Genomic DNA, 17,016 nt, shown 5'->3' on the forward strand with positions numbered 1-17,016 from the left:
CGGAATGAATCGATCAATTAGCCATCATCTATTCTGAATGAATTGGAGATGGGTTCGTAGTCGACTTAATCAATGGAAACGCGAAGAAGGCGATCATTTCCACTAACCAAATTCACCTCTTGACAATGAACCTAAAACGTTTACCGGCGAACCTGTTCGAGACACCATTTTCTCTCTCATTTCCAAAGTATCTCATCACGATCATATACTATCTCAGATTCTAAACCTCATTCATCCGCTCGTCCGAATCGACAATCATCCCGGTGTAATAGAAGAAGTTAACGAACTTCGCGCATAAGTTGTAGTCTTGGAAAATATGGTGCAAAACGTACCAGCTTTATCCAAATCACCGGCACCAACAGTACCACCAACAACCCAAATTTCAATATCACATGCCTCAACATCTCAATCTATACCTCGAGTATAATCATCATTCTACATGACATTCTACATCAGTTATCTTCGTTCGACATGGTGATTATGTAATCTCTAATGTTTTAGAGATTATTTATTCTAGTTCCAACTAAAAACTAAATGAGTTTAATATCATGTTAACTCATTAAATTCATGATTACATTTGAAGAAAATATATATGTATATATGTTTTCATAAAGATTGTAATTAAAAATTCTTTTGTACAAACTGTTAATAATAAAAATATTTTAACGGGTAGGTAATACCCGAGGAATATTTAAATTTCACATTAATAAGTTACACTGTATATTCTTCGAATCTGATTCAACAGTTATTCACTATCCTATTTACAACCACCGGGATACTTATCCATTCACCAAAGAATAACTATTTTCATTCAAATTCAATTTCATATTTGAATTTTGACCTATCAGAATCCAACAAGTGGCATAATGAAGAAATAATGGACACAATAAAAATTGATTAGAAACAGACTAATTAACAATATTAAATTTTATTAAGAAACCACGCTAACAAAATCCTAGCTAACTGTTCCTAGCTAACTGTTAATTCCGTATTACATTTTATTTATCACAATTTATTTATCGCAATTTATTTTATCGCAATTTATATTCTCGCAATTTTATTTATTGTCATTTAATTTCTATTATTTACTTTACGCACTTTATTTATCGTCATTTAATTTCTGTTATTTATTTTACGCACTTTAAATATCGGGACACGTATACAAGGTTTTGACATATCATATCGACACATCTATATATATTATTTGGAATCACCATAGACACTCTATATGCAGTAATAATCGAGTTCTCTATACAGGGTTGAGGTTGATTCTATAATAATATATATACTTTGAGTTGTGATCGAGTCTGAGACATGTACACGGGTCACGATACGTATTAATTAATTCAAATATTATATATTAAACTATATATGAATGATTGCACTGTCAACTGTGGACTATCGACTGTGGACTAATAACATTGGACAATTAAAATGAATTAAAATATTGAATATAACATATGAAACTAAACAATTCTTCAAGTTTGCCACTTGATTTTGTCTTAAACCTCATTTGTATCTTCACGATTACATTCTGCGTTCAAACCTTTCATGATTCTTGAAAACACCTCAATCGATAGGATGAATCAACCGCACTTCATCTACGGAAGGAAAGATTTATGCATATAGTTATGCACCTGAGAAACTCTCGGTAATTGAGTAAAAGTTCAACACGTAGCCGCGTCAGATCCTTTGGCATTTATTAACAAAAACAACTTTTCGATCCCTTTTCAAAATTAGCCAATTTTGTCACAGCTCCAACAAGTCAACTTCGACTTTTCGTACGAAACAACCTTATTATAACGTTTATATATACGCGTGCTCTTTTATTGTTACCAGGTAACCTTTCATATTCCATCATATTACCATCAGCGTTTAATCATCTAAAAACACAATTCTCCTGAAACCACCTCGGATTAATAACCGATGATTCAGATATCATAGCATTAAATGCAGAGGAAACAGAAAAATGGTAGATGGTCTAAACGGACAAAAGTTTGATGATAAAGAAAGGAGTGTTAGGAACGCTCGATAGAAAATTGGGTATTGAAAAACAGATTGAGTTACCCATGAAGGAGACCAAGTACAAATACAAGGACCAAATCCTATATTCAAAGGATTCAGGTAATTCTGGATCCGTTGAAATCTTTAGAGAATATCTTGCTCCGAAGTCATGTTAAAATCTTGCGGAAAATCTTTCTCCATCAACCGTCGAACTTAGAAATTCCAAAATATCATCATCAATATCTTTGATATTTCTGAGGATATTTTCATAAATATTCTCGTCCGAAATTATATACCTCTTCGTGCTTCCTGTGTATCAATATATTGGAAACATTCAATAGAAAATATAGTACCGAAAAGCAGATTATGCGAAACTATGAAGAAAGCCGTGGATAAATCACAAAGAATAAGTTTGACTTCAAAGAATCCAAATAATTCAATGTCTGCTAAAGTCTATAGTGAATAACTTGCTCCTTACTCTAAACCCTTGCAGACAATAGTTTCTATCATCCTCTGATCTTAGATATTCTGAGATATTATCGTACCTTTCATTATAAATATCCTCCATATTTCTGGAGATATTTTTATAACTATTCTTATCTGAAATCATTAATCTTTTCGTGCTATCAGTATTACATCATATAGAAACTGTTAGTTTCTATATTCTGTAAATTTTCAAGCTTAAAATATGAATGTTATTGTAGTAATGATAGGAACTGATGCATGAGTTAGTATAATATAATGACACTTGATCAACGTGATTATATTACAGTAAGTCATGCTGAGTTTCTAAATGAAACGTGATGATTCACAGATCATAACGTCATCATGTGCCATGTTACATAACTCTTTCATCCTACTTAACTCCGTAACAAATCAAGAAAATGTATTCTTGATGGTTCGATCTTCCGTGATGTTGATAAATTTGAAAATCAAATCGTGTTATCACGTTCCTTCATGCTTAGAACATTATAATCATTCGAAACTCTATATCTATAAATTCTGGACCATTATTCGCTTGACTTGAAGTCGGGAAGAGAAAACAAAAGCATAGAGCTTTGAAATATAAGGGAGAATATAAAGTCCGATAACAACACATAAATTACAAACCGTGTATATCAATGTTTATCGCAACATAAAGACACGGGAGAATTAAAAACATTATAATCCCGAGGGCGAAGTAGAAGAAAGCAGATTCCTCTGGTGGAAGTTGGAAAAGGAGAATGATTGTTGCGATAGTAAGGATGAGGACAAGGATCAGAACTGGATTAATCATTTTCAGAATCTTTTGGATGTATGAACTAAGAAAGAAAGTATAAGAATGGTGAGAATAATGGAAAGGAAGAGCTTAATTTATACTGAAAATATCAGACGTAGTAATCGGGGCAGATCACCGTATTTAATTAAAGAGATCTTAATTTCCATAAATCCCGAAGAATCAGATTTTATAGATCTTCAAGATTTTCTTTAAATCCCTTAAATTCCGGAATTCAACCAAGGCAATGTCAAAAGTTAAGACGCGCCTTATTTTCTAAATTCAAACCTGACTACGTCAAAAGTTAAAAACAAATCTTTGTTTCTCATTTCATCCTTTTGTGAATAGCTTCATTCGCACTCTTCGAATAATCGAATTATTTTTATCCATATTACTCAATGATGATAAAACTCAAGTTATCAACTCATATTCGTCAGGAAAACATATTTATTGTTAGCTATGACGACCTCACTCAAATTTCGGGACGAAATTTCTTTAACGGGTAGGTACTGTGATGACCCGGGAATTTCCGACCAAATTTAAACATAATCTTATATGATTCGACTCGATAAGCAAAGTCTATTAAACCGAGTCTCATTATGTTTGAACTATTTCATGATAACATTTGACCTTTAACTATTTCCGACGATTCACGAACCTTTAATTGTAACTAAGAATGTAAATATAAATAATTATATATAAAACTAATTATATTAGTATTAATGAACTATTAAGTAATTTTGTTATTATAAAAGATAACATTTAATAACTAAAGATTTTCATTTTGAATATATATAGTATATTGTATATAAATGATTCAAACATATTTTACCAACGTTATCAAAATATTAAATGTACAATGTTATACTTTGTAGTTAATTATTTAATATACATAATTAATCATCTACTCAACATTTAAAACATGATTTTATATATATGGTAGTATACATATATACATAAATATAACTATATATATATGATTTTATACATAATTATTATATTATGTATATGTAGAAATTTATAATATATCTATGATGAAATAATGTACTATTTTAATAAATATATATAATACTTACATATATAAAACATTTATATTTTTCATAATTACATACATAAGTATAATATAATTAGTATGTAAATAAATATTATAATATATTTATATTAAAATGCATAAATATATAATATTCAGTATATGTTACAATACATATTACATAATTATTAAATATTACATAATAATAGATGATATTAATAAATTAAATTTAAATACAAATATAGTTGTTGTAGTAATGTTATTTGTATCGTCAAATATCAATATTTGTATTCATAATATCACTTTATATCATATAAAGATGAAATTGGATGTATAAATTAGATTATTATTACTAATATTATTATTATCGATAAAATATTAATATTATCATAATTAGTATGGTATTATTATTATTATTATTATTATCATTTTTACAATTATTATTATCATTAATATTATATTTATCATTATTATTAATTTTATTAATATTATTAGATATTAATAGTATTGTTATTATATATTATTATTATTAATTAAAAAAAAACAGTAGGGATCTATATTATACGCGTGACCTCTGTATCCTTTATCTCTATTATTATTATTATTTTTGTTTCTTTCCTGCTCCCAACTCGTGAACCTGTGTTGACATTTTCTCCATTTTTTATCAACCGATCTCTATTATTACAACATGATTATGTATAATTGCAAATCAAATAAAAAGGAAATCCAATGGGATTAAAGAGCACAGCGATATTTTTTTTTTTCTTCTTCTCTGCACGCTCCAATTTTTTTTTTCTCTTAATTCAATTTCGAATAAAGTTTCAAAATCTAAAAATGCAGAAAGGTTAGAAATCTTTCTTTGAATCTATCTGCAAAATCTCAACTCTCAAATCTTTATATCGATCTTGAATTTTGAAGTCAAAGTTTAGTTTAAAAAAAGTCAACAATTGTTCTTGAGACAAATTCGCGTTCGTGTATATGTTTCTGATCAAATTGACGATTCCAGTAGTTTTTATACATGTTTAGAAAACTATTTCGTGTTATAAACATTATCTATAATGTTATCTATTACGAAATCAAATTTTTTTTTGTTCCAAGAACCGACGCTGCAGTAGGCCTTTAGTATTTTTTTTTTATTTTAGAACCCAAATTATTTTTTTTTCTGTAATGTTTTGAAGCTTTAAAGGGAACCCCAATTTTTTTTTTTTTTTGTTATTGATGTTTTGTTGAATCCATGAGACTTGTGGAGAAGAAGAGGAATAGAAGAAAAACAGTTTATATATAAAATTTAAATTCGATATTAGTACAGAGAATCAGAATTGGTGGGATGGTCGAGAGTGTTTGCGTGTGAGCATGTGGTCACGAGATCGAGTCCAGAGGACGGTAGTTTTTTTTTTTTTTTTGAAACTCTTTTCATGTGAGGTAGTTTTCTTTTCTAATTTTATTATTGTTATTATATATTAATTATTATTAGTATTATTATTATTATTGTGATTGTTTTGATTGTTATTGTTATTGTTATTATTAGTATCATACTTGTTATCATATTTGAAAGTATTATAGACATTACTATTATTATTATGATAGGTATTAATAATATTATTATTAGTAATAAACTTATCATTTTAGTATTTTATCATCATTAGGATTATGATTATGATTATCATTATTATTATTATGAAGGAAATAAAAATATATTATTATCATCAATATTAGAATTTGTACCGGTTTATAAATAATAGTATCATCAGTACATTTACAATTAATAATATCATATTTATCAGTATCATCATTAATATTTACTAGTATTATTATGATTATCATTTATCATTTTATAAATATTAGAACCCTTATTATTAACATAAGTATGGTATTAGTATTAATATTATTTTAGAGTTATTATTATTAGTATCATTAACAGTTATCATTTTCATTTTTTTTGCTATTAGTATTATCATTATTAATAAAATTATTATTATTATTAGTAAATCATTATTATCTAAATTATTATTTTAACAAATAAATCTTTTGTACACTATATATATACTTATGGTATATACTAGGATTATATTAATAATTCACATAACAAACTAATAAAATTTCATAAATACAATACTAACCACAAATATATGTATATAAATATATTAATGTCACTATTTATATAAACGTAAATCATTATAGATATATATACATAAAATAGATATATATATAAAATATAACTTAAAATATAATATAAGTATACGTTTTAAAATAAAGGTTAGAATAAATTCTACAAAACTATAATATATAAATAATACATATTAATAAATAAAATTTTGTAACTTACATTATACGTATTAATATATACACAATTGATATAGGTTCGTGAATCCGAGGCCAACCCTGCATTGTTCAATGACGTCATATGTATTTTTACTACAAAATACAGTATCGTGAGTTTCATTTGTCTTTTTACCCTTTATATTTTTGGGCTGAGAATACATGCGCAACTTTTATAACTGTTTTACGAAATTGACCCAAGTACGTGAAACTACATTCTATGGTTGGATTATCGAAGTCGAATATGCCCCTTTTTATTAAGTCTGGTAATCTAAGAATTAGGGAACAGACACCCTAATTGACGCGAATCCTAAAGAAAGATCTATCGGGCCCAACAAGCCCCATCCAAAGTACCGGATGTTTTAGTACTTCGAAATTTATATCATGTCCGAAGGAGGATCCCGGAATGATGGGGATATTCTTATATATGCATATTGTTAATGTCGGTTACCAGGTGTTCAATCCATATGAATGATATTTTTGTCTCTATGCATGGGACGTATGTTTATGAGAAATGGAAATCTGAAATCTTGTGGTCTATTAAAATGATGGAAACGATTGTTTAAGTTAAACTAATGAACTCACCAACCTTTTGGTTGACACTTTAAAGCATGTTTATTCTCAGGTACGAAAGAAATCTTCCGCTGTGTATTTGCTCATTTTATAGATATTACTTGGAGTCATTCATGGCATATTTCAAAAGACGTTGCATTCGAGTCGTCGAGTTCATCAAGATTATTATCAAGTCAATTATAGTTGGATATATTATGAAATGGTATGCATGCCTGTCAACTTTCAATGTAATGAAAGTTTGTCTTTTCAAAAACGAATGCAATGTTTGTAAAATGTATCATATAGAGGTCAAGTACCTCGCGATGTAATCAACTGTTGTGAATCGTTTATAATCGATATGGACTTCGTCCGGATGGATTAGGACGGGTCTTCACAGATTAAATGTTAAGTATGGTTATCAAGTGCTCAACAACTTAGAATATTTTTATTAAAACGTTTATATATGAAATCTTGTGGTCTATATTCATAACGCTGCCGGCATTAAACCTATATCTCACCAACTTTATGTTGACGTTTTAAGCATGTTTATTCTCAGGTGATAACTAAAAGCTTCCGCAGCAACATGTTGAATTTAAGCAAGATCTTGAGTATGCATATTTGTGTCAAAAATAAAACTGCATATCGGAGGATTTGTAATGTAAAATATGTTGGAAGTCATATTGTTATTATCACATGTAAAGTTTGTAAGTCTAAGATTATTGCTAAACGATAATCATTATTATCTTGTTTAAACCTTGTATTTGTAATAAAAGTTATGGTTTGTATTGTAAAAACGAATGCAGTTTTTGAAAAACGTCGCATATAGAGGTCAATACCTCGCGATGAAATCATATGTTATTGTATTCGTCCTTATGGTTAAGGTCGGGTTATGACAGTTTAGCTCTCATTCGGTCTTCCATACTTAAAGGTTCCAGATTTTTATCATGGTTGAATTTGTTGAATCTTAATCACTAGAGGATTCTGATTTAATGGTTCGTTCCTCAACAATCTCTGTTTGAATGATTGGTGGTTCCGGAGAAAAAATTAATGGTTCAGGATCTATGAATTGTCCTTGAATATTCTCCGGATTCTCAATTGTGAGGTCGGGTTCAAAAAATGGATTATCGGAAATTTGAACTGGAGTACTTGGTCGACTGGATGATAATTCTGAAGAAAAATCAACGGCGACAATATTTGCTAAATGTCTTGATCGAGTTACAGGTGGTGAATGTACAAAAGGTGGTGAACGTTTTGCTCGGTGCATTCACTGAATATCCTATTAGTTTTTAAAAAGAAAGAAAAATTATATAAGTTATCCAATTAATAGACTTTTCTGATTTTGCCCACGTTTCGAATAGCCAAAATATGCAGCAGAGGGGCAGGATTCGTTTGGTCTCAATATAATTGAGTACTGTTTGGCTCCAATAACCCGGTCCACGTACAAATCTAACTATTACTACGAACCAGAAAATTTTGATGTCTATCAATTTAACCACTTAAAACAATTTTTCGTTTGAAATTTAAAGAAATATTAGATAAGAAATAGAGAAAATTCTAAGTCCTAAAAACTAGAATGGCGAGAAATAAGAGAGAAAAAGAGCGCGTCGAAAAATGTCGGTGAATAAAAGATAAGAAAGTAGCGCGTCGAAACTTAAAAAGAAACTAAAATTTGTAGCGTCGTAAAATTCTAAAGTACCTAAATCTTAGTCTAAGAAAAAGCACTTAAGGGATTTTACGGCAAATCTTAAAAATCTAGAAATAAAATAACTACGGCAAAAAACTATGTCTTAAATTAAATACGAGCGAAAAAAATTTAAAAATACTACAAGAAACGATTAAAAAGGTACGAAATATAAAAAATAAAACTAAAGTTTATGAAAATATAATTTTTATAAAAATATAATTTTTATAAAAATATAATTTTTATAAAAATATAATTTTTATATTATTTATTTTATAAAACTATTAATTTTATAATTTATTAAAACTTAATATAACTTAAAAATACAAATTAAAATAAAACTAAAACTAATTTTATTTAATTAAAACCCTAATTATTAATAATAATAAAATTTTAAACCCTAATTTCGTATTAATTGCAGTCCTAGGTTTGACCTGTCAGAAGACCTCCGCGAGTGCGGTATGGTCCAGTTCAAATGCTCCGCGAGTCGCGGAGGGTTCAATTTCAGCTCAAAAGGGGTCGATTTTTACAGGTTCAGTTTTTTTTATATTTTTATTTTTTTACTTTTTATATTATACATAAAATATAAATATAACTTAAATAAAAATTTAATTTTAAAACTAAAATAAAAATACTTATAAATATTATAAACTCTTAAAAATATAAATGTATTTTTCTTTCTTTTTGAATTTTTATATTTTTATTATTTTTAAAACTTATATTTATAAAAAGAACTTAACAAAAACTTTTATAAAAACTTTTTTTATTTTTTTTATTTTTAGCGTTGCGTTTTCGGCGTTTATATTCCCCGGCAGCGGCGCCAAAAATACTTGATGTTATGCGAGGCGTATATGAAATAGTGTATATTTTACTAGGAAAAACTATTAAATACGATACAATTTTACACAAGATATTTATTTATTTATAGAATGGATATACCTAAACCTTGCTACAACACTTATAGGCAGTGTACCTAATCATTCAGTAGTGTAGTTTTTAGTAAGTCTGGTTCGTTCCACAGGGAAATCTTTAAACAAAGCTTAACGCTATATTAGTTTTAATTTATAAAAATACAAATATATATATAAGTAATATTATTATTATAAAGGGGGTTTTTACCGTTTAATGACCGGTTTGTCGATTTTTAAAACTTTAGTCGCAGTGAAAACCTAATGTAAAATATTAAATAAATAAAAGACTTAATTTAAAGCGTAAAGTAAATAACGATAATGAAATTGCGAATAATAAAAGTGCGATAAAATAAAATTACGATAATTAAAAAGTGCGATAATTAAAAGTGCAATTAAATACAATGACAATAAATAAAAATGTTATAATTAGAAGTGCAATTAAATATGAAAATAAAGGAATTATGCTTATTTAAACTTCCGTAATCATGATGTTTGACGTGTTGATTTTAGTTTATTCCCATGGGTTAATTGTTCTTTGTCCTGGATTATTTAATATGTCCGTCTGGTTTTTGTCCATAACAGTCCATCAGTCATAAATATAAAATGCGAGTATCCTCGTCAAATTATCCTGATACCCGAAGTCAAATATTCCAACTAATTGGGGACTTAAACTGTAACAAGGTCTTAATACTTTGTTTAATAATTACACCAGGATATCGACTGCGTGTAACCCAAGGTTTTAATACTTTGTTATCAATTATGCCAAGTGTCCTTGTACATAATTTCACCCCTGTTTTAATAATTCCATAGACTATTAATCCATTCCCGTGTCCGGTTAAATGAACGATTATTCGTACATATAAATATCCCGCCCATCGTGTCCGATTGAGTGTATATGGTTATTTATAGGTACGTCCAATTATAAATCTTTATATTAAAATTAACAAACTATCATTTAGTTAAACAAATATAAAGCCCATTAATAGCCCATAGTCTAATTTCCACAAGTGTCGTTCTTTTGTCCAAACCCCAATTATGGTACAAAGCTCAATTACCCAATTTTAATATTTTTAGTCAAACATCACGATTACTTCGGCATTAAATAAGCATAATAATAATTTAGCTACGAGACATTAATGAAAATATCATAAACATAACTTACAGTGGGTGTTATTAGCGTAGTGGTACACGGACAGAGTTTCGACTTACAAAACCTTAAAACATTTGACTAATTGATCCTTATTATTATCACAAACTTAAAATTAAAATTACAAATTGAGATTACGATTTGGAGTGATACTTGATACATAAAAATGGGGAAAGAAAAATATATATAAAATATAAAAGGTGTCTATAAATCGTCGAAATGCATGTTCTTTTATAGCCAGAGAGTGCTCCGCGAGTGCGGCCTTTTTGGTCTTCAAAGCTCCGCGAGTGCGGAGCTGTGGAATCCAGCTCACACAAGTTTGGATCTTAGTCTACCGACGAATTTAATTATATAAATATAATATAAATATATAATTTATATAATTAATTATATATTATATTATATTTATATACATAATTAATTTGTAACTTTCGTTCCGTTGCGTCGTACGTTGAAAGCTAGTTCATGTCTCGGTTCCGAATTTTTGAACGTCCTTTCGTATAATTTAATATCTTGTACTTTGCATTTTGCAACTTGTACTCTTGTCATCAATAATTTGAACCACTTTGATTGTACTTTGTACTTTTGAGTTTTTTGGTCGTTTGCGTCTTCAATTCGTCGAATCTGTCTTTTGTCTTTACCTTTTATTATTTAAACGAATATTACTTGTAAATAGGACAACTGCAACTAAAAGCTAGTCTTTCTTGAGGGATAATGCGATGAAATATATATTCGTTTTTAGCATTATCAACATTGTAATAAAAACTATTATTTTATATATATATTTCTTGTATATATATATTGTTATATTTAATTTAATTATTTAATATATATATATTTATTTGCGTAGTAAATTTTTGTTATTTAAAATTGTTTATATATATACATAGTGTATATTAAATATAATTAGTTATGAGCTTAAATGATAAGTGTCTGTAACTTTCGGTTGACGTTTATTTATTTTTAAAATAGATCTAATATATATATATATATATATATATATATATATATATATATATATATATATATATATATATATATATATATATATATATATATATGAAGTTTTAAAATAAAGGGTATTCCAAAATTTGATTAAAAAGATGATAGTTTTGATAAATATTTTTTTACCTTTTCAATCTAAGTTTTTATACTCCGTACATATAATTTGGAACAGAAAATAAATAATTATCTAATCTTTTTGATCAGGTTTCAAACTGTTAATGAGTGAAATAATTAATTATATTTAACCTAAAAGTTTGGGAGTTTTTTTAGTAACACTTCTACCCGTAACTGTTTGGCAATAGACACGATATAATTGGATAATACTCCAAATCTCTGGCTGCTAAACTATTTAGCTTGTGACCCTCAACTACTGTACACTTTAAGACTTTCAAATTCATATAATATTTATATTTATATTTATTATTATTATTATTATTATTATTATTATTATTAATATTAAAATTATATATAATATATACAGATAGTGAGATGAAGAGAGTTAGATATATTGACACCACACCCATCCTCTTGATCCCTCCTTCTCCTGCACCGCCCTCGGCTTTCCATCACCTCCGGCACTCACCTCCACCGACTACCATACCACACCACACTCACCACCGTAAGCAACCATAGTCACCATCGACAACCATGAACACACTTCTACCACTTCTTCTTTTTCTTCAACAAACTACTACCATCGTACGCCACCCTCTTGTATTCGATCACAACCAATCACCACCACTAAACCACCATCATAATTATTTTTCTTCGAAAACCATCACTTCTTCTCTCTACATCTCCCTTTCTCTCTCTAAAACCTGCAACTATCCTCTTCCTGTTGTTGCTATTCTATTTTCGATCAAACATCCCAAAACGCACTTGTTTGTTTATGTTTCTTGTTTGAAACAACCACCGTAACCATCAAACTGCAGCTACAGTATATTCTGTTTCTTTTTATGGTTAAATAACGATGTTATGAATATAAGTGAGGAAGATGATGTAAAAGCATGATAATTAATGGATGATGGTGAATAGAACATAAAATGATGATTGGGTTTGTAACGAATTGTTTTGTGTTTTAAATGATGAACGAACGGTAAATGATACTCGATGATGATATAATACTAGTAATGATGTGATTACGGTATTATGAGGTGTGATACACGATGATGATAGATGTCAACGATGAAGATGATGATCACGGTGATAATATTATGATAATGATAATTAGGATAGTGATATTAATAATAATAGCATAGAGATGATGATATGTAATAAATGATCGATGATTATGATAATGAAGTCGATGATGATGGGATGATGATGTTAAATAAGGAAGAAGCAGAAAGAAGACGGATGGTTATATATTTGTTTTGTAAATCAGAGAGTATAACAGAAATAAAGGTGTAGCGTAATGGTTAAGTGTATTGATGATTATCGAGTGGTCTTGGGTTCGAAACTAGCTGCTGCCTTTATTTTTTTTATTTAGCAACATGGCTCATGGATTAAATTTGGGCTTCAAGTGTTTAAATATTGGGCCACGACTAGGTTAATATGAATTAGGTTAATTGGGTTTAGGTATTTGGTTACCTGGGCTAATCAAGTCGTTGGGCTATTAATTGCAATATGGGCCGTGAGTTTTATGTTCTAGTTGGACTGATTAGTCTGAACAGATGAAAATTAAGTAAATTAAAGTTATAACTTAAATCAGAGAAGAATCAAGCAGAGGGATGGTTAAGGGTGTTTGTGTTATCCGAGAGGTCTTGGGTTCGAGTCCCGTATGGAGCTTTTCTTTTTAGGAAAACCATTTATAAGGGTATATTTTTTTTTCTCTCTTTTCCATTATCATTATAATTATAATTATTGTTATTATTAGTATTATTATTATTGTTATAACTATTAGTATTATTACTACTAGTATAATTATTGTATGGTTATTATTGTTATGGTTATGTTATTATTAGTGTCAAAAATTATTATTGTTACTACTATATGTATATGTATTATAGTCATTATTATTATTATTACTATAAGTATTAATAATATTATTATTAGGAACCTTATCATTTTAAAATTACTATTATCATTATAACTAGGTTTTTGATCATTATTATTAATATTATGAAAGTAATAAAAAAAAATTATTATTATTATCATTAAAATTAGAATTTTGTATCATTCTATCAATATTGGTAATAGTATCCTTTTATAAATAATAGACATTTTAATATTAACATAAATATTACTATTTGTATCATCACGAGTATTGTTATTATGTAATTACTAAAATCACTATCATAACTATCATTAATAGTAAAATTAATATTTTTACAACTATAATTATTAATATCAATATTATTATCATTAATAGAACTATTAACATTATTATCTTAATAATAATATTAAGCATTATAATTATTATAATTTCTATCACTACTAATATTATTTTGACTACTGCTATTATTAATATACGAATGATATATTTAATACATATGACCTAACAAAAATTAATATTTTTATATACAAAATGAACATATGAAACAAATATATACCATTAATATAAAAAGGATATAACTAATAAATGTATATGTTTCGATTACAATTATGTATATTAATAAATATATACAAATGATATAGGTTCGTGAATCCGATGTCAACCCTATACTTGTTCAATGTCGTTCTATGTATTTTTACTACAAAATATATTAGGTGAGTTTCATTTGCCCTTTTTACTCTTTACGTTTTTGGGCTGAGAATACATGCAAATGCTTTATTAACTGTTTTACAATACTTATATGCGTGAGTTTCATTACTCCCCTTTTTAATGCTTTTGCAATATATATTTTTGGGACTGAGAATGCATGCGCTTTTATAAATGTTTTACGAAATAGACACAAGTAATCGAAACTACATTATATGGTTGAATGATCGAAATCGAATATGCCCCTTTTTATTAAGTCTGGTAATCTAAGAATTAGGGAACAGACACCCTAATGGACGTGAACTCTAAAGATAGATCTATCGGGCCCAACAAGCCCCATCCAAAGTACCGGATGCTTTAGTACTTCGAAATTTATATCATGTCCGAAGGAGGATCCCGGAATGATGGGGATATTCTTATATGCAAATTGTGAATGTCGGTTACCAGGTGTTCAACCCATATGAATGATATTTTTGTCTCTATGCATGGGACGTATGTTTATGAGAAATAATAATATGAAATCTTGTAGTCTATTATAATGATGGAAATGATTATTTATGTTAAACTAATGAACTCACCAACCTTTTGGTTGACACTTTAAAGCATGTTTATTCTCAGGTATGAAAGAAATCTTCCGCTGTGCACTTACCTACTTTAGAGACATTACTTGAAGTCATTCATGACATATTTCAAAAGACGTTGCATTCGAGTCGTCGAGTTCATCAAGATTATTATTAAATCAAATATAGTTGGATATATTATGAAATGGTATACATGTCTGTCAACTTTCGATGTAATGAAAGTTTGTCTTTTAAAACTAATGCAATGTTTGTAAAAATGTATCATATAGAGGTCAAATACCTCGCGATGTAACCAACTATTGTGAATCGTTTATAATCGATATGGACTTCTTCCGGATGGATTAGAACGGGTCTTCACACTATATAGGAGGTATATCACCAGTTTCGAGAAGTTTTTATAGTAATAACACTGATAAGCCATTAATTGCGCCACTTTAGGTCATACAGCTTGTTTCCTTGTGTCGAAAAAGGGTGATACAAGTGCTTTGACTATGTTACCGTTCTACATTCAACCTCTTTCTTTTTAAGTTGGTTCTCTTTGAGCTGGTGACATTTTGATCTGGTACTTAACATAGTATTTGTTAGATAATTGTCTTATCATGCTAAAGAACACAAGTAAATTAGATTTCAAGCGAGTCGATCTTTGTGTTGCAATTTAAAGTTGGAAAACATTCATAATGTTTTCATCATTGTTTGTCAAATGCACCAACAAAGTATGGTATGGTTGATGTATTGGAAGGGTACTCATTTATGCACAACAAAAATTGATATTAACGTCACGGCATCACTTGATCGAGAAAGATCACAGAATATAATTTATAACAAGGGTGTTCTATATGAGGTTTCAAAACGTTTAATAGCGAACCCCAAACCGAGCCTGAATTTATACTCGATACCTGATACCAAGCCGGAAAAACAAAAAGAACAAATAAAGGAAAATTCTTGGCCGAGACCAGTAAATCAAAATTAACTTGCGTGTCGTTGACCCCGTAGGAAGGAACCTCTCTTGGCCGAACGTTGGGTTCATGCTATTCAAAATCCGATCAGCAGGAATTCTCAAACAAAAGAATCTTTTTGGGAGACACGTTAAAATTTTTTACAACCGATTGGTAGATAAAAAAAACGCAGCTCAAACCGTGTAAACAATGAAGTAAACTTTATAAGGTAGTAATGATATTTAGCACTGGATATGACGATTTCAAGAAAAACTGGTTAAGCTGCCAATATGAACACATGCAGCATGGCAGTTGCTAGGTCATGATATAAGGACCAAAGAAAACAGAAATTCGCTCACGAAGCTGTTTGGCAAATTGTGAAAGATATTCCAAAGTTCCTCGCACCAGAAGGTAACATAGGATATGTGCGCAGATGCCCGAGACAAAAAAACCAACAGATTTATGCTCGATAAATTACAAAATATTAATCTTAATCTTATTGACGAATTTAGAGCATTTGTATAGAGATGATTTGATCCGTTGTCCACCAAGCCACGCCCTTAGCTGCAAAAGCCAACGAAGTTCTGGATCTTCCGATGCTACTTCCTCTCGATGTTCGGCCAAAGATGTCCTATTAAAAAATTAGAAAGTCGTAACAACTCAAAGCGAAACCCTGACAATATTTTTAGAGGTGGCTAGAAAGAAATTAATGTTTAGGACATTCGTGATACTCAACCATCCAATCAACCCAAACGTGTCGGACGAGGATAAAAAGTTTTTTTTTTTTTTTTTTTTTTGAACGGCAAGATTGCATCAAAAAAGTTATTAGTCGACTTTTAAGAAGACTACATGGGGTGCTTTTATAAACCAAATCCGTCGAACACAACTATTTGGA

General features: G+C 28.8%; 1 protein-coding gene across 2 annotated transcripts in view; it reads left to right on the forward strand.

Moving 5' to 3' along the window:
* Positions 1–15,760, forward strand: part of LOC139891901 (tRNA-specific adenosine deaminase TAD3-like) — a 71,480-nt gene extending 55,720 nt beyond the window's left edge. For both annotated transcript variants that reach the window (XM_071874926.1, XM_071874924.1), the window contains exon 11: positions 15,546–15,760. In XM_071874926.1, the coding sequence (XP_071731027.1) occupies positions 15,546–15,624 (79 nt within the window). In that variant the 3' untranslated portion in view covers positions 15,625–15,760. The remainder of the gene's footprint in view (positions 1–15,545) is intronic.
* The last annotated feature ends 1,256 nt before the right edge of the window (positions 15,761–17,016 follow it).

This window comes from Rutidosis leptorrhynchoides, chromosome 2 (assembly GCF_046630445.1).
Source record: "Rutidosis leptorrhynchoides isolate AG116_Rl617_1_P2 chromosome 2, CSIRO_AGI_Rlap_v1, whole genome shotgun sequence".
Lineage (NCBI taxonomy): Eukaryota > Viridiplantae > Streptophyta > Magnoliopsida > Asterales > Asteraceae > Rutidosis > Rutidosis leptorrhynchoides.